Raw genomic sequence first — 27,962 nt, forward strand, 5'->3', positions numbered from 1 at the left:
GACGGCAGCAACAGCGTTGGGACATCCCATTAGCCAACGTGAAGTACTACGACGACTTCGTGCTGCTGGAATCCGAGCGTATCGTCCTTTCCGAGGAATGGTACTGACTGCTCAACACCGACGCGTGAGACTGCGATGGGCGAGGCAGGTACGACGCTGGCAAATGAGAAATTGGCGTCGAGTGCTGTTTACTGATGAAAGTCCACTCAACCGATATGAATCCTATTGAACATCTGTAGGACCATCTTGACCGACAGATTAGAGCACGCCGTCAGCCTCCCGTCAACAGACAAGAATTGCAGCAGGTCCTGAGAGACGGGTGGCAACGGATTCCAGTCCACGTCATCAGAAGACTGACGTCATCGATGAGGCGGCGTATCACAGCATGCACTGAGGCAGCTGGAGGTCATACACGCTATTGAAGGCAACTGTGTCGACAATGAACTTGTAGTGTGTCTGACAATTTTTTTGTGACATTTCAGACAACTTTTGAAAATGAAGTTTCTTACCCCACCATTGTTTACCTTGAGCTTACATAACCAGTGATTGCACAAATTCATTCAAACTGTGGTTGATCAATCATTTGTTACCCCTCCCTAGATTATATTACAATTCACAAAAAAACTCTTCTTGTTATTTTTTTATCGATCATGGAACTCGACTCTTTTGCCGCCCAGTTTATTCGAATGGCAATGCTGACAACTGCTTTGTTTTCATTTTAAACAATTCCTTTTCCAAAATATATACATTGTACTTGAATAGTGGTAGTTAGTCGGTAAGTAAACAAACATATATTTTATAACATGTTGAAGACAAGATTCCATGCATACTGTAACTATGAATCCAGTGACTGACGTCATGAGCATCGGTCCACGCAATTTGGATACGATGACATGCATCAAACAAGTCAGCGAGCCTGCCCATATGGGTAATACAGTACAAAAGGTTTTTATTATTTTGACGATTTAATTTCATTTCCAAAGTGACATTTTACTTTCCAGAGTCAGACAATGCAGGGAAAAAAAGGGTAAATTGATACAATTCATTTCTAACATGTTGATATACGTGTACCTAGCACATATGCAAGCAGCGTGATTTGGCATACATTCTCTACCATGTCTATGTTAGATGACAGGAAATACTAAAGGTTCTTGTTTGGCATCTACAACAGAGTAGTGGTATATTTGAACTTTTACAATGGCATGTTTATCTCCATTATTTCCAGTGATCCATTCATATAATTTTGGTACTGGTCTTCAGCAACCCATGCTTTAGTCAGGCGTCCATGCTTGCCGAATAAGGCGACTAACGGGATAGGGTGGTCAGGCTCGCTGACTCGGTTGATGCATTTCATCGATCTCAGTTGCGTGGATGTCACTGTGTCAATCACTGTGTTGTCTTATCAAGACTCGATTATTTACAGACCTGTGGTCATTAAGCTGGTATATTGGTGAGTGCGGCGTTGAATAACAAACACAAATATTTCAATAGCGTTAAATATTGATTTCATCCTATGAGGAGTAATCTGTGCTTCTTGTAACCTGTGCTTCTTGTAAGAGGCGACTTACTTGGATTGGGTGGTCGGACTCGGTGGCTTGGTTGATTGCGTGTAACAGGACCCCGAGGGCTGGTGTCGTGGCTACTTGAAGCAAGTGTATCCAAAACACCAAGTTGTAGAGAATATCCCCGTAAAATAAAAAGGCTGTACAGAATGATAAGCCCATGGATGTATAGCAATTCTATCCTTATTAGAGAGCAACTCATTATATGAAGCGGCGCGTCACAACAGGAACTGAAACATAGAGACCAACTCATTATACGAAGAGGCTCGTCTCAACTGGAGCGGAACCTTTACGGACCCATATGAAGTGGCGCGCTACAACCGGAGCTGAAACATTAGAGATCAACTCATTACATGAAGTGGCGCGTCACAACTGCAGCTGAAACATTACAGACCAACTCATTATATGAAGTGGCGCGTCACAACTGGACCTGAAACATTAGAGACTAACACATAAAGTGGCACATCACAATCGGAACTGAACACTTGGAGACCAACTCATATGAAGTGGCGCGACAGAAATGGAGCTAAAGCATTGAAAGTATTAAGTCACTGTGACTATATCAAAACTATATGGAGTTAAAGTTGCCCCAGGTTGAACCATAATAATGAAACAGATAATGTTTGGATAAAGTGGCGTGTCACAACTGGAGCTGAAACATTCGAGACTAACTCATAAAGTGGCACATCACAATCAGTGGTGAAACACTTAGAGACCAACTCATTATAGGAAGAGGTGCATCACAACTGGAGCTGAAGCATTGAAAGACCAACTCATTAAAATTGGATTTTGCACCTCTGAACTGGATCTGAAACATCAAAAGACTAAATCATCTTTATAGGAGGTGGTACATTTCAAAATAGAGTCTTGATTTTGTTTTCTCAATGATCCTTTGGTAATGATAAGCAGATCGTTATAAACATCTACAAAATGTATTTGCCTGAACTGGTATGCACGACAGAGGTCCATAACACAAAATCCTTGCACTGACTATGTGCTAAATAATGGCCAAACGAAGACTGTGTATCTAAAAACCTGAAGCTTAGAGCTATTTAATGTTTATCACTATATGTGCTATAGATATCATACTTCCAGACGACCTCAGCTGACACCACAACTGGGCAGCTGGGGTATCATTGGGTGTGGACAGCACCCTCAACTCATTCTGACACTTCACCGTGAATGTGGAAGATTATACTTTCCCTACTACTCGGAACATTCGGACCAGATAATTACACCCCTATTTCTACTGACCAAATTATTCACAGAGAATGTCAGCACAGCATGGCTTTCTCAGAATGGGGCCCACGTGACCACGGACAGTTGCAATGTGTAACCTATGTCCAGGCGCCTTGGTCGTCTAGGTATAATCTGCAGGAAGGACATGCTTACATTCAGTCAAAGTCATCGTGACTATAGAAACTGTATGGAATAACGCAGCGCCGAGTTTAAAACACAATGTTGAAAAAAATGATTCTGTCTGGAAAAATAATCTGCTTCGTCTAAGTGATGCGTCTCAACTGGACAAAAATCATTCACAAAACAGCTCATATTAGAAGGAAGTGGCCAACTCATTATATGAAGGGGCGCATCACAACTGGAGCTGAAACATATGAGACCAATTCATTATGTGAAGTGGCGCATCACAACTGGAGCTGAAACATTAGCGACCAACACATTTAACATATGAAGTACATGTTTTTTTGTTTGTTGTTTAACGCCGCACTGTGCAATATTCCAGCTAAATGACAGCGGTCTATCAATAATCGAGTCTGGACCAGACAATCCAGTGCTTGACATCATGAAAATCGATCCACGTAAATGGGATCGATGACATGCATAAACCAAGTCAGCGAGCCTGACCACACGATCCCGTTAGTCGCCTCTTATGACAAGCATAGTCACCTTTTACGGCAAGCATGGGTTGCTGAAGACCTATTCTACCCCGGATCTTCACGGGTGTAATGAAGTGGTGCGTCACAACTGGAGATGAAACATCAGAGAGCAACTAATTAGATGAAGTGGTGTATCTCAAATTGATCTGAAACATTGAAAGACCAACTCATTAAAATATGAGATTGCACGTCTGAACTGGATCTAAAATATTAAAAGACTAAATCATCGTTACTGGAGGTGGTACATTTCAATATAGACTTTAGAGTCTTGATTTTGTTTTCACAATGATTCTTTGGCGGTGATACGGAAATCAAATCATTACATACCTCTACAAAAGTTACTTGCCGGAAGGGGAACACAACACAGAGGTCTATAACTCCAAATCTTTGCACTGACTATTGTGCTAAATTAATGGTGAAACGGAGGCAGCGTATCTCTTCATTTTAACCTGAAGCTTAGAGCTTTTTAATATCTATCAGTATATGTGCTCTCGACCTCAGCTGACACCACAACTGCCTTTCTATGGCAACTGGGGTATCATTGGGTGTGGACAGCACCCTCAACTCATTCTGACACTTCACCGTGAATGTGGAAGGTTATACTTTCCCTACTACTCGGAACATTCGGACCAGCAAAATACACCCCTATATCTACTGACCACATTCTTCACAGGGAAAGTCCAGCATAGCATAGCTATCTTAGAATGGGGCCCATGAGACCACGGACAGTTGCCATGTGTAACCCATGCACAGGCACCCTGGTCGTCTAGGTATAACCTACAATTGTAGAAGGACATGTTTACATTCAATAAAAGTCACGGTGACTATATAAACTATATGGAGTTAAAGTAGCGCCGAGTTTACGCCATAATATTGAAAAGTGATTCTGTCTGGAAATATAATCTGCTTCAGTTCATATTAGGAGGAAGTGGTGCGTCACAACTGGAGCTAAAAAAGTAAAGACTAACTCTTAGTATGAAGTGGTTCGTCACAAGTGAAGCTAAATCACTAGAGACCAACTCATTTTTTCATATGTAAAGGTTCGTCACAACTGGACCTGAAACATTGGAGCCCAACTCTTATTAAGTGGTGCGTCATAACTGGAGCTGAACCTGGACTGGATTTGGGGGCTTTAACGTCTACTTAACAGTTAACGTATTTCGTTGACGGGGTAGGTGGGGAATGATAAATATGAATAATATTATACATATAGATAAATCACCATACCCCAAAAACTATAACTGAAGGGGAAAAACCTGTTTAATAACACCATGTCTATAATGTATTCAAGTATTGTATTTTTAATTATGTGTTATATTTTAAGTTATTATTACAAGAGAGGGTATGGATGGTTTAATGAATTTGGAAGAGCTGTTAATAATCTAAAACGCGAAATTATAATATGACAATATAATGTCAACTAAAACATATATTTCATAATGGGTTATAAATGTATTACAGATAACCTGTAATTACATATGTGACCTACAAAAGAAAGAAAAATGTAATAAGAGCCTAGCCTAAGTCTATAGTCGCTTGGGTGGCGGCGAGGTAGGGAGACGAGGTATTGTGTCCTTGACATTGACAGTTGGCTGGGTAATTGATGTTCTACGTTAAGTTATGGTTTGTTTGTTTGTTGTTTAACGCCGCACTCAGTATAATAGTCCAGCTGTATGACGGCGGTCTGTAAAACAATCGAGTCTGGACCAGACAATCCAGTGATTGACATCATGAGCATCGATCCACGCAGCTGGGATCGATGACATGTATCAACCAGGACAGCAAGCCTGTCCACCCGATCCCGTTGGTCAGTTTTGGGTGAGAAAGAGAGTAATGCTTGAGCTTGAGCCTGAAGCTAAAGTATTAGAGACCAGCCCATTATATGAACTAGTGCCACACACTTGAAGCGCATATACTTCGCAGATGTTTCTAGTGGGTAAATCTCCCCCAAGGAAAATGTTCGTAGCAGCGACATGACCATTGCATACTTCAGGAAACGTCAGATCAAATATGACTCCGCAACATCCTACAACCCCAAACATTTATTTTGTCATAATCATATATTTATCAAACTCGTACATATTACATTAGACATTATTCAACCAAATGTTCGTTCGTAAACGCAAGATTACTGTGACAATCACTGTTTCATTATTGACAGGTTGCACTAAGGTGTAAAGTACACTTCTAAAGTCGTATTTATAAAACAATATTAAAGAAAAAGTTGCATTTCAAAGACTGTCGATACAAGTATATTTTGAGCAAAGGTCTAAGTAAGGCAGCCAATTTCGAAATACATGCTGAGACGAGGATGTATGTTTTCTAGTGGTCACTGTGAAACAAATTTGTTCAGAGTTTTGAGCACATGAACTGTATATATACATTGAACACTACTTCAATCGAGGTAATTTTCGTAATTTTCTCTTTCACTTGATCTAGATATTACTAATAATTGTACCGCAAAAACATTAATATTGCATTCTTTCACCTGTGTAAGTTATCGTTTCCTTGAATTAAATGAAGCCTTTTCTATGCTTCTTGAGCTTTCAAATTTAAATATTAATTTTGTCCAATTACATTTCGTTTCAAGCTTTGTGTATGGTAGATTTAAACAATTAACAACACATCATAACACCCGAAGTATAATTAAGCCGTCTGTGTGATTGCACAACGAAGCAATATGCTTGTATGATATACAGCGCCAAAGTCACGAGTGATCGAAAATAGGTTTGTTGAATAGATTTCAACCCATGAATACGTTTCAACGATTTTGAATGAATCTATATCTTCTTACTCTTGGGTGGTAGTACGTTATAATCTTATTTATTATTAAGAAAAGATAATGATGTCAGATATTGAGCGATGTCAATTTGAGTATTGTTAGGGCTGTTTAGCGATCTTTCACATTTTGTCCTTTGAAAATGCCCGATGTCAATTACCCAGAAGTTGTTTTTATCACTAATGAAAGACCACGGACACTGAAACTTACATGGACGTAATCGGGATTTCTTCAAGATATACATTCCAAACTGTCATTCGTATTGTAACATTCTCTTTGACAGTCTGCCTACGAACTAATCACGACCACTTCCGTCAATTTTGTTTTGATGTAAAAGAAATCCCTGACAATTTCATCGGGATTTTAAATCGGTACTGACCAGTTATCGGTGAGGACCAATTATCGCCAGCTCCCCGTTATAGCGCGCACGTGATCGCATCTCATTTTACCTTTTCATTAGAAGAGATAAATGATGGACTCTTGTGAGGAAATAATTAGAAAAAAACACCATAATCCCCTTGCTGAAATACAACTTTAGAAAAGACGCGTGGGCTGTATATCAAACAACACGATAATGCATTTTCAGTTCTGTCATTGCTTTCTATCTGCCTGTCATTTCTTCCCCAAAAGACAATTCTGAAACCTATTTGGGTACACATGCATTATACGGGACACCAATCCGTCATGTTTGTTTGATGCTACTAATAAAGAATGGGGAATATTGTTTTTTGTCAGTTTACAGACGACAAATTGATAAAAGCATTTCTTATTCATTTTGATGGAAAAAAAATTGAGTGCGATACCCGAGATACTAAAAAATGCTATTGGTATAACAAAAGCGGTGCGCGTGATCACGTGGTACGTGCTGTTAAGACGATGGCGATAACTGGTACAGTAAGTCAACGGGAAAGTTCTGTTTCCACTATTTTGATTCCCTATCGTAGCGTTATAACAGAAATTAACTGAATCTTATTCCATGGCCAGAAATGATCGCATTTGCTCATAATTTCACAAAAATTTAAGTCGCCCCCGCCTGGATTTTTTTAATAGAAAAGTTTTGTTTGAATCAAGATGCATATGGAGACAAGTGATACTTGTACAAATATTTGCAAAGTCACAGTGGCTATATCGAAACTATATGGAGTTAAAGTAGCGCCGAGATTAAATATAATACAGAAACATTCGAAACTAACTAACGAAGTGGCGCATCACAATCGGACCTGAAACATTAGAGACCAAGTCATTTTATGAAGTGGCGTGTCATAACAGGAGCTACAACACTATAGCAACCAAATCATTATATTGAAGAAAATGATTCTGTCTGGAAAAATAATCTGTTTCGTCTTAGTGATGCGTCTCAACAGGATATGAATCATAAAAAAACAGTACATAATAGTTGGAGGTGGCGCGTCTAAACTAAAGCTCAAACATTAAATGACCAACACATGATAATAATAAGATTTGGCCTATCTCAACTGGATCTGAAACACTAGAGGGCATAACATTAAACTAGGAGGTGGCGTTTCTCAACTGGAGCTAGAATATTAGAGACCAACCCATCATATGAAAAAATGTGCCACACACCTGCATCTAAAGTATTAGAGACCAGCCCATTATATGAACTAGTGCACAAACCTCAAGCTAAGGTATTAGAGACCAGCCAATTATATGAACTAGTGCCACACACCTGTAGCTAAAGTATAAGAGATCGGCCCATTATATGAACTTGTGCCACACACCTGGAGCTAAGGTATTAGAGACCAGCCCATTATGTGAACTAGTGTCAAACACCTGGAGCTAAAGTATTAGAGACCAGCCCATTATATGAACTTATGCCACACACCTGTAGCTAAAGTATAAGAGATCGGCCCATTATATGAACTTGTGCCACACACCTGGAGCTAAGGTATTAGAGACCAGCCCATTATGTGAACTAGTGTCAAACACCTGGAGCTAAAGTATTAGAGACCAGCCCATTATATGAACTTATGCCACAAACCTGGAGCTAAAGTATTAGAGACCAGCCCATTATATGAACTAGTGTCACACACCTGGAGCTAAAGTATTAGAGACCAGCCCATTATGTGAACTAGTGTCAAACACCTGGAGCTAAAGTATTAGAGACTGGCCCATTATATGAAGTAGTGTCAAACACCTGGAGCTAAAGTATTAGAGACCAGCCCATTATATGAACTAGTGTCACACACCTGGAGCTAAAGTATTAGAGACCAGCCCATTATGTGAACTAGCGTCAAACACCTGGAGCTAAAGTATTAGAGACCAGCCCATTATGTGAACTAGTGCCACACAACTGCAGCTTAAGTATTAGAGACCAGCCCATAATATGAACAAGTGTCACACACCTGGAGCTAAAGTATTAGAGACCAGCCCATTATATGAACTAGTGTCACACACCTGGAGCTAAAGTATTAGAGACCAGCCCATTATGTGAACTAGTGTCAAATACCTGGAGCTAAAGTATTAGAGACCAGCCCATTATATGAAGTAGTGTCAAACACCTGGAGCTAAAGTATTAGAGACCAGCCCATTATGTGAACTTATGCCACACACCTGGAGCTAAAGTATTAGAGACCAGCCCATTATGTGAACTAGTGTCACACACCTGGAGCGAAAGTATTAGAGACCAGCGCATTATGACAGCAGATATATCAACTGGAGCTAAAACATGAGAGAACATCACAAAATAACCGATGTCTGAACTGGAGCTGAAACATTAGAGATGAACTCATTATAGGATGTTGCGCGTCACAACTGGAGCTGATATGTTAGAGATGAACTCATTATAGGATGTTGCGCGTCACACCTGGAGCTGATATGTTAGAGATGAACTCATTATATGAAAAGTGAGGCGTCACAACAGAAGCTGAAACATTAGAGACTAACTCATTATTTGAATTGGCGCGTCACAACTGGGGCTGAAACATTAGAGACCACGGTCTAGATTTTCGATCTTAGATACTATTAATCTTAACAACTTACGTTTAAAGATAAGATATCACAAGTTTACGATCAGATACATTTTCGAAACTATCTTAAATATGTCGCAGATGGTATAAAGTCACGATCCCTTTCCGAGAAGTCATTTGTGTTAGAGATGGAAAAAGCGGGGTGTTTTCCAGTGATGTCACGGGTATGTCCCAGCTGCTGACAATAACAACAACATGGAGTAGTGACACGGAATTCATGATCACATTGTCAGGTCACACTGTTTAACACGCAACTTTTGAGTGACAGTCCGTTCAATGCTACATATGGCCAATCTGTAGTCGTTTTGTTCTTATGATAAATGATACAATGACTACCCGATCGAACACAAATAGCATTCGTGTCCCATGCAAAGTGAGTGAGTGAGTAAGTATTGTTTTACGCTGCTTTTAGCAATATTCCAGCAATATCACAGCGGGGGACACCAGAAATGGGTGTTGATGAAAGAACATTGGGCGTTCTGCCCCAGGCTCGCACCCATTGACCCCAAGCACGGAGGTATGTGAATGACGTCACGCTATCGACAGATCAACGGTTACACATTCAAACATTCGTCTAATAAGTATCAAAATCTGTAGAATAGTATGTATGAAATTCCTTTGAAATAGTGAGGGAGCAATGTTGTCAGTTCTTCTATGTTCACATTAGTTGCATAGGTAAAGGAGAATTGTTTTGTTACTGGAAACTGTGATGAACTAGGTCACGTCGCCAGACGGTATACAGTGAAGGCAGTCAGCTGTATCCACGGGTTAACATAAAAACACAAGTACGTTTGTCATTGAATGTAGCACAGGCCCGTCTCTGTAGTTTTGATAGGCTATGTAGTGGATAAACATATAAGCTCTATTTACATCGTGTAGGCTTCATTTCACGTGTAACCATGCCTGCTGACGGATGGAAAGCATATTTGTCTTGTATTTATTTGAATCCCAAACTTCCAGCCTCCTTTTCTGGCCCTGCTAAGTTGTATCACATTGCGAAAAAGGAGGGGAAATTTGATATTAGTTTGCATCATATAAAGAAGTGGTTGACATCCCAAGATGCCTATTCGTTTCAGCGACCTTTAAGATACAAGTTCAAGTGGAACAGAGTGGAGGCTTCTGGCCTCAATGCTCGATGGGATATTGACTTGGCTGATGTATCTAATATAGCCCCGGACAACGACGGTGTGAAATACCTACTCATAGCTATAAATGTATTTACACGTTTTCTGTGGGTCGAGCCCCTTAAAAATAAAACACCGGATGCGGTCATTAAGGCCTTGAAGAAGATATTTTCGCGCACTACCCTGGCACAACTTATACGATCAGATAAAGGGCGAGAATTTGATGATAAGAAATTGAAGTCTTATTTTTTAGAAACAAGGGCATCACTTACTATGTCGCACAGAATGAAACCAAAGCTTCTTATGCCGAGAGAGTGATACGGACCCTCAAGACCACGATGTACAGATATTTCACCTACAAACAAACGTAAACCGTCTGCCTTCATTGTATACCGTCTGGCGACGTGACCTAGTTCATCACTGTTTCCAGTAACAAAACAATTCTCCTTTACTTATGCAACTAATGTAAACATAAAAGAACTGACAACATTGCTTCCTCACTATTTCAAAGGAATTTCATACATACTATTCTACAGATTTTGATACTTATTAGACGGATGTTTGAATGTGTAACCGTTGATCTGTCTAGCGTGACGTCATTCAGATACCTCCGTGCTTGGGGTCAATGGGTGCGAGCCTGGGGCAGAACGCCCAATGTTCTTTCATCAGGGCGTCACATATTTTTCAATGTCGGGATTCGAACCAGCGCGTGCACACTAAACACACACCGAATTATTTTTTTCAATAAATTTCAGAAGGAGAATTTTGTCCAAGTCCCTTCACATTGCTGCGAAATGAACGTTTTAACCATTCATTGCAGCTCTATCTTGTCCAGCTCCGATATGAAAGGTATACTAACATCAATACAAGCTGTTGTCTTTGTGAAACCTGCAAACAGTTGGTTTAATAAAAAAAACTTTAAACGGGTTTAGCTACGTCGATTCAGCAGTCTTTTCTCCCCTGTAAGCAACCGCAAACTTAGTACCAGTGTCGAAATAGGGAGGGGTGAGGTTAGGTGTCTCTTTTTCCTACGGAATTTTTATCAACAAATCTTCACAAGGTGAGACTTTGCTAAACCCCTGCGCCCATTGACCGACATCTGCATGCATACAAATATTTCAGATTCAGTTTATATGGCAATTAGTTTGATTTGAATTTTGTTTTGTCAAAGATTAATCTAAATTATTTGCTGTACATTATAATGAAATTTAAAATTGGCTTTAAATGAGTAAAAAACATACTCATTCATTCATTCATTCATTCATTCATTCATTATCTAAAAATACTGATAAATAATATACCACTTGTTCGTACGGGTGGAGTTTAGAAATTGTATATTAACACTGCATAATTGTGTTGAGGAAGCCGTTATGACGGCCACGGAACTGTTTTCTCTTGTTTACATCACCTGTGTTGTATGGGGGAGCCATGATAACACGTTCGCTCCTGTGAAGAAAATCCGAGTCTTGTACCCAAATTGGGTAAAATGTCTGAGACCCATCCTTGATCTTCCCGTCGTAATAATATATAATAATATACTATAATTATAATTGTGTAATTGGTTAAGTTGAAAACACCCACGACATAGCAATAAGAACATAAACAGAATTTAGAATCAATGTTTTATGTAGATGCTGTATTCTTACATTAAATAATATGTTTCATTAATTGACGACATGGGACAATCTCCCCATGCACCCCCTCCAAACTCACGCACACACGCACGAACACACACACACACACACACACACACACACACATGGTGCCCTGGTGCTGTTTTGTATCGACTATAACACTACAGACACATTTGACATTACAGCCACAGCTATTATACTTTAACATAATTATATATTCACCAACATCTTGCTTAATTACATATTGCTGCACTTACCATGTCGTTATGTTCAACGTCCTCTCCAGAGTGAAAACATACGGCAGGGCTGGAAATCAAGCTGAAAAATGTTTCTTCGTGAAAAGTCTTCATAATGCTCAGGACATACCAAAGTTTTTAACCGCAGCGTTCAAAGTAGCGCGTGAATAATATAAACATGAGAAATAGGGGTCAAAGCCCATTGTAATCTCGATTTTAAATGAATTCTTAACAACTTGTTGAAATTAATTTATGCACCGGTGCATTTGATAAAGTAAGCGTCGTCTGCTTCGATCCATAGAGTCTGGATTACGCGCAGGAAAAACTCGTGCAAGGGAAGTGTTTCCCGATTGGCTAAACTCGTAACCATGGCATCACGTGACAATCCCGGTGAACACCTGCATGAAATATACAACACTTCTAACCTGATTTGACATTTGTTTATACAAATAATCTTAACCGACAAAGCCATTGGCGGTGGGGTTTGTCTAACGAGGTTAGAGCGTTGACTCGTCACACCATTTCTCAACATGGGAACACCATGTAGAGTCGATTTTGACGCTCCTCTCCGTAATATGGCTTGGATTTTGTTCCAAATTTCGCAAATGATTTTGTAATAAGATATTGTATTTTTTTAGCGGTATTCATCATGATAGAATGGGGATGGTCGACCATGAGTTGCCAAACGCCTTCACATTTTAATGCATTTTAATCATAATGATAATTATGTAATAAATATCAAAGAATTATGAACAATATGTGTAAAGTACCACACGAGTAAAAACGTATTAACTGAGGGTCAAGGGACAGTATACCGAGATTGTTTTTTTATGTAATGGAAAATTATTGAAAGAACTGTTTTTAAATTTGATTATGTCTATTTAACCAACACTCATTCCTGCAGCAGTTTGTGAAAGACATAAAAAAAAATAAGATATCAAAGATACGCATCAACGTTCAATGAATGTAGTGTGAACCAATTTTAAAGAGAGCTGGGTTCATCAATACATTCCAGGAGCCTTGTGGTGGTTAAAGCGTTTGGTCGTCACGCCGAATGTCCGGGTTCGATTCCCCACATGGGTACAACCCGTGAATTGCCGTAAAAGTTAACTATACTTGTTTTAAGAGGCAACTAATGGGATAGGGTGGTCAGGCTCGCTGTCTTGGTTGATGCATGTCATCGTATCATCGTTGGGTGTACCCGTACAATTACGGGTTAGAATAGGTCTTCTGCAACCCATGCTTGCCGTTAAAGGCGACTAACGGGATCGGGTGGTCAGGTCGCTGACTTGGTCGGTGCTTGTCATCGAACCCACTTGAGCGGATCGATGCTCATGATGTCAATCACTGGATTGTCTGGTCAAGACTTGATTATTTTCAGACCGCCTTCATATAGCTGAAATATTGCTGAGTGCGGCGTTAAACATCAAACCAACCAACCAATTGTGTGGATCGATGCTCAGGATGTCAATCACTGGATTGTCTGGTCAAGACTCGATTATTTAAGACAGACGTTATATAGCTGGAATATTGCTGAGTGAAGCGTTAATTAACGAACAAACAAACCAACTGTGTGGATCGATGCTCATGGTGTTAATCACTGGATTGTCTGGTCCAGACTCGATTATTTACATACCGCATACATATAGCTGAAAAATTGCTGAGTGTGGAGTTTAACAAACAAAAAAATACAATCTTAGGCGCTGCAGAGTTGCGTCCATTGGACACGCCAGAAACATGATCGATGGTTCGCCCCGATTATATTTCTTGTTTTGACAGCTCCATACCCGTGGGTTTCACCAAATTGGTAAACGTTTGAGTCCTGCTGGCGTGCCAAAGGGACGTTATACTTTGCTCAGCGAATTGTGGCGTCTTAGACGACTGGGCTTCCAGTGCCCTCTCATGAAATAGAAGAAAATATAAATGATGTGAATGATATACAATATATAGCAGCATATGGGAACAGTTTTTATGACAATATTTATTTAGGAACGTGATAACTTCATTTATAGTGTTTGTTGACTGAAAGACGTATCTATATACGTTTTTGGTTGATTCGTCCATAGTTGCGAGTACCCGAGACCACAGATGTTGGGGTGCAGGCGAAAACGGCACCGCATTTTGGCGAAAACGGCACCTCTATTTTTAATAACGATAAGAACGATTCATGAATGTTGTTGAATGAATAATACATAAATACATCGGCAACAATCAGAGTAGTGAAAGCGAATAGCATTGTTGCAGTTTTGTATTGTTATTCATTATGTGGATAATGTCAGACAGACTGAAAACACATGTCGCCAAAAACGCCTTACATGAATATTTCTAGTGGACAGCAAGCACCTGTTGAATAGTTATGTCCCTTTGTTCAAAGGTGGCGCTGATTCCGTACCATTCTGACAACAAACTCATGTTGTAGTGAGTCACAAGATCAAATTTGCAATAAGTAATCAAAACAAAAATGGACAAACTGAAGAAGGCACTGAGTGGAGACGATGAAGACGAAGAAAAGGGCATCGTCACTCAGGTATGTAGGTTTAACCGTAAGGAAAAGAGTACGTATTTCCGGGATCTCGCGATTGTCACACCTCCCAAATGACCAAACTGCTTTCCAGGCATTTTAGTCAACAGCTTGCATATGATTTGCAAAAACGACTACTACCATACTCAAGACTACCAACCATTTTAGCTAAAACGATACATTTGCCAATTAAATCACCCGCACGTATTGTCTTGTCTTATGACTTTAGTCGAGTATTATCTAAATTCAACCCAGACTGCAGTGATGAACTGTTGAGTTTGAGAATTGCGTTAGATATGTTGGCACTAGTCCTATAGCCTAGTCCTTGCCAAACTGACCATTATGTGAAGGTATCATAATGACTAGTAGAAAGTTGATCTTTTTAAGGGCTAAAATTGCTATATGTTATCATTTAAAAAGACAAGTGGACTGAAGCTGTTTGTTTCTATCACTAACTCAGCATATTATCCATACACAACTTAGGCTCTTCGTCTAAAATGTATTGTTAATTAGTTTAGTGTCCGATGTATTTTAAAGCAACAGATTGATGTATTAGGTATTTTTATTTCACATTTCAAAGGACAAGTGAAACATGGCAGGAACAGTGCCAAGACATCTATCCTTAGTGGCTAGTATCGAATACTGTAAATCTGGAAATTGATGCATCTCCAAATTAATAAGACGAGTGACCTCTAACCAAAAATGCGACTCAATATCAATGCAGATCCCGAGTGGAATGATACATATCCTTATCTTAATCCAATCAAACAGCAATTAGCTCCACTTATAAGCGCCAAGTAAAGCACCTCTGTAAAAACAATAAACAGTGTTTTCCTAAAAACAACACACATTTTATTCTGTTGACTGGCTTTAAGGAAGTTCAAAGACAATAAAATAATTGACCCAACAACAGTTGACTGATTGGAGTGGTCAATGATGCCAAGTTTGACATGAGTGGGTAGAACTCTTGATCCCAGCAATGATAACTCACCAGATGCCTTTTATCTGTTTTTCAAATGATACAATGTATTGTTATAAATAACATGAATAAGTTGTTCATCCATATATATAATCCTTATTTGTTATGTACTTGTTACAACTGCTGCTCAATAAAATGTGTTTGTGTTTATATTCAGGTCGGTATAAATGCGAACGAAGACCACTCATATTTTTCACATTTAATTTTACGCTCGGGTTAATTTCAAGATTTACAGTATATATTACACGTCTGTCTTTGATTGTGAGGACCCACTTGTCTATAACTGCACAAATCATTGTTAACAGTTAGATCCCTGGGGAATACCAAAATCTGCTTGTCATGGTTCATAGATGTTGCTTAGGTAGTAAACATTTACCCTATAAGACTTTCTTTCCACATTAAACTAGTCTGCCAAACCTTGATGTAACTGAATACTGTACACTTTACATTGTTAAATATAGATGAGTTGTTTTTAGATCCAACATATATATACTTTGATTGATTGAATTCTAACAACTCCAGTTGCAGTCCTTTAATTCAAGTCAGCATTGATAAAATATAAATCTGCAATGAATATGAACTGCTTAGACATGATGAGGTCAGGAAACTCAGTTTGTATCATATACATCGAGGGGTGGTCGGGTAGCTTAGTGTTTAAAGAGCTCGCTCGTCACGCTGAAGACCTTGGTTCGATTCCCAACATGGGTACAATGTGTGAAGCCCATTTCTGGTGTCCCCCGCTGTGATAAGCTTCGTAAAAGCTTTGTAAAACCATACTCACTCACTCATATGTATTGATCACAGTTATCATTGTTTAAATATCATGGTTATAGCTGCTGTGAAATTACCATGGGTAATTGACAAGGGAATACATTTTTATTGCTAATTGTGATTTGTTGTTTTCCTCCAGATATCGGATGCCTCCACCTTAAGTTGGTCAACCAGAATAAAAGGCTTCATAGTGTGCTTTGTGCTTGGCGTTGTGTTATCAATGTTGGTAAGTTGATGGGTTGTGTTGTTTGTACTTGCTCAAGAATACTCATTTCACTTGAGCTTGTTGATTGTTTTCAAATAATAGTCATGTTGGCAGTGGTAGGAACAAGTTTTTGTAGTCAGCATTTTTGTGTGATAATGTGGAGAAATTGTCATTGTTACCATGGTTACAGGTAAACGCTGATGGAAAGGAGTAAATTTATAATTGGGAGATACTTGTCTTTTTATAGTTTTACTGTTGTTTTCTGCAGTTATCATTTATGTCAAGGGGGCACGGGTGGCTCAGTCATCAGCGATGCCGAGTTGTGTCCCTATCTTGTGTTCCAGAAACCCATGATTGTGGGTTTGAATCCCTTTTCGCCACAATTATGTTTCTAGGTGTGTCAGCACCATAGCTGTGCTCGTGATAAAATGGTAAACATTTCAGCTCCATGATTTCGGGCTTCCCTCCCACATTATGCTGGCATGCCATGATATTACTGGAATACTGTTCGAAGCACAGATGAACCCAACTCACTCTCTCATTCGCATGGTATATGTGAATGTGTTGTGGAAAACATGACGATTAACATGGTGAACCGCGTCAGCAAAAGAGAAAAATTCTAAACATCATCTCCTTGATCTCTGTTTCATTTCAACTTCAGTAATTTGTTTCTTCTTTCAGGGATCCTGTTTATTATTTGCAAGGAATGGTCTTATCATGTTCGCTGTTTTGTACACAATTGGCAACATTCTGTCATTATCAAGGTAAGTTCTGCAAAATGATAACGTGTCATCTTTAGGATAGTGAGACAAAGGTTGGGGTTCACATTGAAGACCAGCTCAATTCAGTCCTTTGGGAACCACAGAATCTTGTTTCTCAAATTTATTGACTATTCCCTCGAGTATTTAATCGAGTAGAGGCAGCTATCAGGATCGGGTGGTCAGGCTCTCTGACTTGGATGATGCATGTCATTGGATCCCAGAGTGCAAAATGAATGTCTATTTTGAAAAATTCTCTAGTTCTTAAACACTATCTGCTACAGAGTTTCAATCGAACTAATGATATTTGCGGTATCATTTCCACATAGTTACTCCACAAAGAAATTTCACTATTACTTCCTGAATTTTACAAGACTCAGATGAGCAGACTTACCTATGTTAATTTCAATCCCTGGAATGGTTTGTATACAGCTGCTTGAGTCTGACACTTTGTCTCATTTGGTCCTTTATAATTTCTAGATAAATCTTATGAACGTAACTTTGATGATCAGTTGGACATAGTTTATAATTTGTTCATCTAGATTGTAAATAGTTTCATTAGCAGTAGTGCATGGTGACAATCTATGCATGTTTTGTTTCACATTATCATGTTTATACCACTGTATGTATACATTAGGGCTGGGACAATACACCAACTGTGCACTCTGATACGTATCACGATACTTGCTCTTATCTTTGGTGGGTTAGCCATCTTTGTCATAGACAGGATGGCCAAATACCTGGCACACTGCATCTTCCCGAGGCAAGAGAGTGAACTGACTTTAAAAGTTCCAGTTTCCACCCTTGCCAAACTTGGCTGGAATTACTGGGCTTGATCGTAGTGCCACCAGTGGCTATTACCAGTTATGTCCCTTAGAAGCCTCTCCTATGGACCAATCAGATTCCACGTGTCGTATCACTTGCGTTTGCTTCACAGAAAATGGTGGCACCCAGTCAGGATGATCTGATCAATAATCAAAATGTGTATTGTGATAAACATGATAAAACGGGTCTTACATCACGAAATGCATCAAATCACGTGAGCACCTTGATTAAAAACATGAAAAGATTGGGAAAATATCTGCTGATAACGAGTTGGCGGTGCACATGCTTTGCAAATCCTGCATGACAGTTTACGAAACAGGATTTTGATTTCGGTGCGCAATTTTGATTGGACTATGCATAGACTCGTTAGTCCATCCAAAATGTAACTCCATTATACCAGCCTAGTTCGGCAAGGGTGGAAACTGGACTTTAATAGACAGTTAACTCTCTTGCCTCGGGAAGATGGGCACACTGACGATTTACAGTTGGCAGTGTCAGGTATGGCGAGTGGATGAAAATATTTACGTTTTCACTACAAATTAGTCGTTTGGTGTAACAGTTGTTAAAGCAAACATTTAAGGTATGAATCAATATTTTGTACTTAGTGTGCGACTAAGATCGATACTTGTACATGTATCAGGAAGTAGGATCCACCAATGCATCGGTGTATTGTCCCAACACTAGTATACCATACATTCCTGACAAAATGTTAGAAAATGTATTTATTTCATCAGCACAATTGGTTTTAGTTAACATATATTCTTTTATCATGTGTATAAATATACACATTTGTTGTATTCATTTTCACATTTGTTTGCAGTACATGTTTTCTGATGGGCCCTTTGAATCAACTTAAAAAGATGTTTGCAAAAACAAGAATTATTGCAACTATTTTAGTTCTGGTATGTAGATATGTAGTCTTTGAGTAGTGTCAGTTGACATGATGTGTGGGTTATGTCAGTGTGTTTGTAAACTTTCTTAAACTTTATGTGTTGTATTTAAATTTCAAGCCAGACCAAATCCTATTCTGTTTTTGTTTGTCAACTTTCTAAGATGCAGGAGATACAAATAATGTTTAAGAATGTGGTGAGGGATTACGAGGCAAAACATTATTTTCCTAACAAATGTTAACATATTGACATGATTAACATGACATTTGTATATCAAGTTGATTTTACATACTATTCATTTCATCTGAGAGTTGTAACAGTTAGATTTAAATATGTTGATATATAATTATTCACAACAGAATTTCTAGAAAACATTTGCGTTAAAGTTTTCAGGAAGTTACAGTAAATGCTATAGGCACAACCAAGAGCTGGAACTGTATTTGTTTGGCTTTATTAATGATAATGAAATGAAAACAAAGAAGTGCAATTTTGATAAAATGGTTAATTATGGAATGATGAATCACTGTGATTGGCACTTCAGGAAAGTAGGTTCATGCAGCCTCAATATGATTCTGTATCCAGTCATCTCTACTTGTATAGAGTGTTTTTATTGATTTGTCACACTTTTGTCAAGTTATGGTTCTTATTCCAGGTGATGTTTGTGCTGACGATAGTTTTTGCAACAGCTGTAAGTAAATGAATCACATGTCAGTTTAGAATAGAAAGCATTTAATGTACCGTATTCGATGTAATAAGTGCCCACAGCGATATTTGCTAATATATTGGCTAGTGAACAATCCCAATTAGCACCGCTTCCGAATGATCAATGTCCACAAGACTTATTTATTCGTGTATAATATGTGTGTTATATACATCCTTAATTATGGGCAATTAAATTCTGGAAAAATATATCTGTGGTATATAAACATTTCAGGCTGTCGGCATAAACCACAAAATTTACGATCTTTCAACTCTGTTTTTTTTCACCAAAATGATATTCTAATAAGAGACCCCTATTTCTAATTTTGAGAGACCCCTGTGCACTTATTACGTCGAATACAATAAGTGGCAATATGTGAAACACTGGCCCCATGGAGATGTGGGGTTGGTTATAATTGCTCCCCAGCAGCCTCTGTTGGTGAAGAGATGAGTTTGTGCCTTGGTTGATTGTGTGTCATTGTAGCCCGACCTCACAATATCAATCACTGGATTGTCTGCTCCAGATTTTATTATTACAGGCAATCATCATTTACATGTAGCTTGAATATTGATGAGTGTGGCATTAAACCACATACAAATATTATCATTCTTGAACAAATGCTTACCACTGGTGACCACTGTGATTGCTTCCTGTTGTTTAAAAAGCAACACAGTACACCAGGAAATGAGCACTGATAATAATGGGCCGATTGGTATTGTCATGGTGTTTACACAAACATTTTCAAGTTGTGGGTGCTTAGCGATCGTGTTGGGAGTAGGGGCTTAATTCCTTTGTTTTCGAGAGATTAGTTTAATAAACTGGAGAAGCCTGTGAGTAAGTGATGGTCATTCAATGTATTAATAGTTTATTTAATTCAATTGGATTAACATACAATAGTGGTATAAAGGGGGTTATAAAAGTTGGTAGAGTTTGAAACGAAAACGCCATGATTACGATGCTGAATTCAAACTGCGAGTCTCCGCTCTAGCTGATATATTTTCTCACGGGTTCATAATTCTATATACACAGATTCACAAAATGGCGTTTCGGTGTTGATGGCGACATATAACGATCATTATGAGATTAAAAACAACAACAAGAGAAACACCTTCCCACATTATGAAAGTGGATGGCTGGTTTGTTAAATCTTTATTAGAAATAATAATGACTTTTTCAATATAATTACAACGTTTTTCATCTTATATTTTTGAATATCTGTGAGTACCGGCACATGTCTTGCAGTCCGACTTCGCAATGTTTTTTGGCTTTCACTTCCTGGTTCGGCTTATCTGCGATTCATATAATTTTCTTTCGTATTTTAATGATCAAGTTAACACCTCGGCTTATCTACGGGGTCGGCTTATCCGCGGTCATATACGGTATGTTTTCTTAATTTGCCTTTAACAAGACAAATATGGTACAAATACAGGGACATGATTTGAATTGATTGTGTTATCTAGATTTCCATCAACAAAAAAAGGATTTAAGATCAATATTATCTCTTCATCAAGTGCATATGTTGTCGCCATCAGCAATGATCAGGACTAAATTAAAATTAGAAACTTCTTAAATCATCCTAAGAAAATATTTTTGATATTGGTTTCAGTTTAGGTCTTATTAACTACTAGGAGCTGTTCAAACTGTAACATGAAAAGATCTACCATTTCTTCATAGGTAATGCAAAATCCCACACACAAAATGATTATTGATCAAGAAAGAGTAACAAATTCTCATGAAATTTAACAAGCTCTTCCCAGCGCGTGACGCCTTCGTTATACTTTAGGTAACATTGCTGCCACCAGTGTGGGCGCGGCCATTACAAGAATCTTGAAATTTGCCCTCTAACCCCAAATGTAGTAACGTTTATACTTTTGTTTATGTCTTTGAGAATGCCATCATATTTCATTTTGAAAAGGTTTACGACTGACCATGTTTTCCAGATGAATTTACTTTGTTTGTATAATCAGATTGGTTCGAGATTTCAGACTAACAGAAAATCAATCAACTTCTCCCTTATATTCTTATTATATCAATTACGTGATAGTTTTAATGAAATAGAAATTCAAATTGACAATGAAAGAAAGTAATTTAGCAGCGGTAAGTGTATTTGGCGTCATGACAGTCGTCACTTAACGTAAACATAACGGTCATTCGGTTGCGAGTTCAACTCCAAGCATGGTTGTGGCCACCTATCACAGTGGGGGGTTTTGACTGGAGGCAGCGATAGTATAGAGAGCTCCGCAAACAGACTATCGCTTTGAGAAGCTTGGAAATTTAAAAGAAAAGGGAGGCAACCCTTAAACTTTGACATTCATCACCCACTCGCCCCTTTCCGTAACCTGCAAGAAGACTCGTCCCCCTATCAATGAATGTTATGTGCAAAAATACGACAAACCAATCAGAATGCGCGCATGATTTCAAGTTCTTCATCAAAGAATCCCTCAGAAATAATTTTTGATTTTATATACCCAAGACACAGTTACATGTGTTCACTCATACTGTATAATTCTGCATGTCCTGATGTGCTTTAAATTGCATTTGAAATATATATAATATATGGGGAAATATATGTTACCCATAAGGCAACGAGTTGACAATTGTTTTAGGTATGCCCGTTTGCACTAAGACGGAACCCAGTTGCAAAAATGACCATGAGAGGGGCACGAGTCGCTATTCGGCTTGTCCCGGAATAACTTGAGTTGGTGTATTCGGCGTCACTACAGTCGTCAATTAACGTAAACATAACGGTCATTCAGTTGCGAGTTCAACTCCAAGCATGGTTGTGGCCACCTATCACAGTGGGGAGTTTTGACTGGTGGCAGTGATAGTATAGAAAGCTCCGCGAACAGGCTATTGCTGTGAGGAGCTTGGAAATTTAAGATAAAAGGGAGGCAACCCTTAAACTTTGTCTGTTCACTTTGCAGCTGAAGAATGGGGCAGGTCTGGCCATCCTGTGCTGCATCCTGCAGTTCCTGGCCTTAACCTGGTACTCCCTGTCCTACATCCCGTTTGCAAGGTGAGAACATTGGCCAGGCAGCACATACAGCTGAGCCCCATTAGGGGCAACTATAGGGGCTATTTTCACCATTGTGATTGTATTGTCTAGCCCACATTATTGCCATAGTATTGTGACAGTTGCCAACTATTGATTTTGAAATAGTTTTGTGATAGTAGTAAACCAGCTTTACATTAATCAGTGTACCCCGGTAATAGATATGAATAAGGTAGACGTTCTCAAAGTCTTCCATTTTTCTCCCCTGTTGTAACTTAAACCAAAGGGAAGTAACTCTAGTCTGTAGTCCTGTTCCTCGCTGTTTAAACCAACACATATGCAGGTTTGAAATTCGCATCATTTATGTTTTATTTATAACTAACTGTAACTATTGAAACCATCAATTGTTATGCACACTATTGGCATTTTTAAATTCCTATCGATAAAATACTATCATAGGGCAAACAATTGCAATAGTTTGATGTATCGTTACACAGTTTTACACTCCTAACTCCAGGGGGTTTCGGGGTTACATTGGGTGCCAGTAATGTGCTGGACGTAAGAGTGGATCGGGTGGTCATACTCAGTGACTTGACTGATGGCGTGTCATTGTACTCCAGTTGCATTGAATGTCATCACATCAATCACTGGTTTGTCTTTGGGCTTGATTAGTCACATGCTGCCATGATTCAGTGTCCACATTGCTGAGTGTAGTATTTAGACAACAAACAGGCCTACAGTAATTATGGTGAAATATTTTAGAAGTTTAAGCTTAAAATAAAAAAAAGAATTGGTTCTCGGGCAATGACTTTTAAAAATAAAGTGTGGGCGTTTTTGGTTTGTTTTTTTGTTCTTTTGCTTGTTTGCTTGTTCAAACTGGCATGTAACCAAATATGACAGTTGTGTACCATCAACCTGGGAAAGGGCCTCCTACATAGTCAGGCATACAAACTTCTACCATGACACGAGATGCGCAATGAAGCAGTGTGCATTCGCATGTAAAGGGAAGTAACTGCATGCTATGTTGGATCACATTGTATTAAAGTACCAGGATTTTTATAGTTTTTTTAGGGGCGGGGCCAAATAGGAGACATTTTGCTATATTGCTTTAAGTGACTTCTTCTCTGGAACTAAGAGATATATATCAACCATATTTGGTTGGAAGCATTCTTCAAAGGTGGGGATTCAAAATGGAGAGGTTGAACCCCTCCCTCCCTTTTTTAATAGTTCAATGTCTGAATGCGGACAGGTAACTTTGAAGATGGGCAGGCAACATTTATGGGTCACCTGCCCAACTGTCTTGTTGGATTTAAAGTTATTTCAAACACTGTTTTGTACTACAGTGTTTAACTTAGGTGTTTCCTGAATCTACTTACATTCTTACGGCTTATTGTTCTTCAACACCGGTTTTGGACACTTGTAATCTTTCACAACAGTATGGGTGTTAATTCTTTTTTAGAAAAAAAAATCATGCAGTAATTTGAAACCAGGTGGCTTCCACATATTGATCTCACAAGTCTCAAGCATGTCAGTCTGTGTATTTAGCCGCTAGTCCGAAGCCCCAGTCTAGTAAAATTCTGTTCCTTCTAGCCAGTTCAGTCCATATGACCTGAAATCTTTTGAAAATGGTGCCAAGAGACAGCTCTTATTCTAAAAACGTTTTGGTATAAATTGGCATGTTTGTGTCCTCATTTGTCAACTATCAGATTGTTTTGGTATTAATTATAAAAAGTGCACAATTGAGACAAACTTATAATTGTTAACAAAGCATGTTCCTGAATATAAGGTCATGTTTTATGAAATATAGAATCATAAAAACCTGTGACTAATTTATGCATATAACTCTTCTAGCTGTGTAAAAACTTGAAAATCTTTGCATCAGAAATGAGAGTAATCATGAAGACCTTTTTCCTTCACAGAGATGCTGCCAAAAAATGTTTTGCAGGTTGCATTGGATGAAAACTGCAATACTCTCTGACACCACCTGGGACACCTTCTGCTTGAATGGAACATCCAGTATTCCCTCTGTCATTGTGATTGGACTCTTCCGACTGCAACATCTCCCTACCACATAGATTGGGAGTTTCACATTACGGATGGTTGCCATATGTTCAAGTAATTGTTTGTTCATGAGAGAAACATTTCATGAGATTTAAATTGTTTCCTGTTCCATCTGAATTAATTATTAAGAAAATCATAAAGTATGTTATTTTTTTGGCAGATGTATGTACATTGAGGACATGTACAAAATGATGTAAATGACAAACAGTTTCTTGATTTGATCTTTGTCACGGAGTAGGTCAGATAATGTTGAATTATTAGCTGTTGGGGTATTTTAAGAAAAACTGAATAAAGTTTTGGGTCGTGTTTATAAAAGATATGTGATAAAAATATTTGGATATGAATCAGAAAATGTTCAGTGACAACTGTGGGTTCTGTATCAGCATGATGAGAAATATTGTTCCGTTTGAACTGTTGGTAGGTTGTTGTTAGGTGGCATATTTGAGTGAAGGTACAGGTATGTAGGTATTCAGATTGTTGCGCTGTCAGGATGTAGTGTGTCGTGGTGTCAATATCAGTTGGAACAACAAGTGCATGCTACCTTTCATCAGTGCTACGTGTATCAAAACATTATTATTATTGTACATTTTACCATTGTGGCTATGACCTGGGCTACCTTGTCTTTGGAGGCTGACAGCTGTTCAAGTCCCACGATACCAGACATTCACATGTCAACCCCATCTTTGTCTATGAGGGTAACGCTATTTTTCAGGGTATTATCATTTGCAGAAGCCCGAGGTCTTCCATTAACTGTCCGACGAAGGAGGGCAGTTGAAAAGACCGAGAGCTTCTGAAAATGATAATGCCCTGAAAAATAGCGTTACCATTATTATACCTAAAATGGATGGAATTTGTTATCAAATAAAAAGAAACAACAATATCGATTTTGAAACATTTACTGCAATCAACACGAATGTCACTGACCCACTTTTACAAATATGGAAACGTCATAGAACAAACCAGATGACGTCACTATTGAACGTTACGTCACCTATCCCTATCCTATGACGACACCTGACAACGGGCGTGATAATGGCCCATCGTCAAGTAATATGAGGGCATTATCAAGTTAGAGTGGCCTGCTCATTTCTGATAACATGCAGGCGTTTTTATGATAATTCTATCCATTTTAGCTATAATTTAGATTCTTCAGAGATGTGCTTGAAGTGTTTTATGACTTATTCTGATGCAACGTTGAAGAATCTTTGCAAATTTGTCAATAGCACTAAAAACAGCATAGCATTTGCTCTATAACCCAAATGTCACTGCATATCATGATGTGAATTGTAAACCATGCTATTGTGATTGAAGTAACAAAATATTGGTTTGCTTCACTCCATGTCACACATGGTAAACAGTCAAGATAAGGTTAGTAATGAAAATGTTCTGAGGGTCGATACCAGCCGTATATTTATTGATTCATTCACACGTACACTTCAGACAATTTGAGAATAACAGATAGTTAATATGGAAGCCCAGCGCTGTTATATTGGCACACCGACCAAGTTCGTTAGAGTAACACAAGTGTGATGTTCCTCATCTATTATTTATTGCTTACCCTGATTTCCTTAGTGACTCTGTTTCACACATGGCTATAAATACAACATGGGGTATACACCCATACTGAAACAGTGCAGCACTCTGGGACCTGGCTCGCCCCTGCTGGCCGTAGACTGCCCAGCTGAAAATGTCACTATTACAGTAGATCTTTGTCTAAAAACTGATGCTGGAACTTGCAAAGTAAGCATAAGAAATTTATCAAAACTAACACTGGGTTCATTTTATTGGAAAAGAGCGTTTCCCTCCTATTTATTTTGTGTATCTGTTTCATCATGTTTGAGGGGGCACGGGTGGCCAAGTCGTCTAAGGCGCTGCGATTCGCTGTACAGAGTTGCGTCCCTCCGGCATGCCAGAAACCTATGATTGTGGGTTCGAATCCCGGTTCACCCTGATTATGTTTCTAGGCTTGTCAGCACCATACCCGTCCTCGTGGGTTTCACCAAAGTGGTAATTGTCTGAGACCTGCATCACTTCGGGCTTTCCTCCCACATTAAGCTGACATGTCGCGATATAACTGTTATACTGTTAAAAGCAACATTAAACACAACTCACTCACTCACTCATCATGTTTGATGATGTATCAAAGTAGTTTTTGAAGTTCCGAATGTTTATACTTAGGTCTGGGCTAGTTGTCTAAGAGGCCACAATTCCCAAATTCCCAGTGAGAGTTGTTTCCCTTTGATGTGCCCGGATCCTGGGTTTCCAGATTCCCTCTTATTATGATACGTGAGGATGCATGGTTTATGGCTGTTTACCAATATGGTAAACATCAAACAGCGGAATACCTTCCTTCATCAATGAACAGATATACACTGAAAGATAACTGAAATTGTGTACAAATCTGTCCGCATTGGTCAGTCCACACTCACCCATTTTGTATTTTCCTCAGATGTCTGGTTTGATCATAGGAATAAAAAATACCTTGGCTTCTTGATACGAGACTTTATTAAGGGAAAGGTTTGTGAGGAAACTAGAGTACAAATCATCTATTGTGTCTGTATATGTGTTAAGTTTTCCTATCTGCCTGGTATAAATATTTCAAGATATTGGTTATAAAGGTGTTCTTTCATTCATGTTGTCATTTCCAGGTATGGGGGTTTTCAAGATCAAGTGTTGTAGCTTGTTTTTGTACTTTGTCAGGGCAAGGGTACTTGTCACAGTATGTTGTACTGTCTTCCACCTCGGCCAGTAGCTGGCATGGCTGCCGAATACTATGTCCCGTGACAAACACTGCCTAGGGAGAGCTCAGTGAAGATTGCTGAAAGTAAAGAGATTGCATCCTGTCGACAGAGGGGCGGTCGGGTAGCCTAGTGGTTAAAGCGTTTGCTCGTCACGCCGAAGACCCGGGTTCGATTCCCGACATGGGTACAATGTGTGAAGCCCATTTCTGGTGTCCCCCGCCGTGATATTGCTGGAATATTGCTAAAAGCGGCGTAAAATCCAACTCACTCACTCACCTGTCGACAGAAATGAGTCCCACTTT

At 38.9% G+C, this 27,962-nt stretch overlaps 1 protein-coding gene and 1 long non-coding RNA gene across 2 annotated transcripts in view; both read left to right on the forward strand.

Annotated features, from left to right (window-relative positions):
• Positions 1–27,962, forward strand: part of LOC139476052 (uncharacterized) — a 203,111-nt gene that overhangs the window by 172,684 nt on the left and 2,465 nt on the right. The window lies entirely within an intron of this gene.
• On the forward strand, positions 14,597–27,202 carry LOC139474972 (vesicle transport protein SFT2B-like). The gene is made up of 7 exons (XM_071258174.1): positions 14,597–14,744; positions 16,628–16,714; positions 17,375–17,457; positions 19,097–19,178; positions 19,819–19,854; positions 22,791–22,882; positions 24,778–27,202. Exons 1-7 carry the CDS (start codon positions 14,679–14,681, stop codon positions 24,815–24,817), a joined length of 486 nt encoding a protein of 161 aa, XP_071114275.1. The 5' UTR covers positions 14,597–14,678; the 3' UTR covers positions 24,818–27,202.

This window comes from Haliotis cracherodii, unplaced genomic scaffold (assembly GCF_022045235.1).
Source record: "Haliotis cracherodii isolate W230 unplaced genomic scaffold, xgHalCrac1.p SCAF_3, whole genome shotgun sequence".
In the NCBI taxonomy this organism is placed as follows: Eukaryota; Metazoa; Mollusca; class Gastropoda; order Lepetellida; family Haliotidae; genus Haliotis; species Haliotis cracherodii.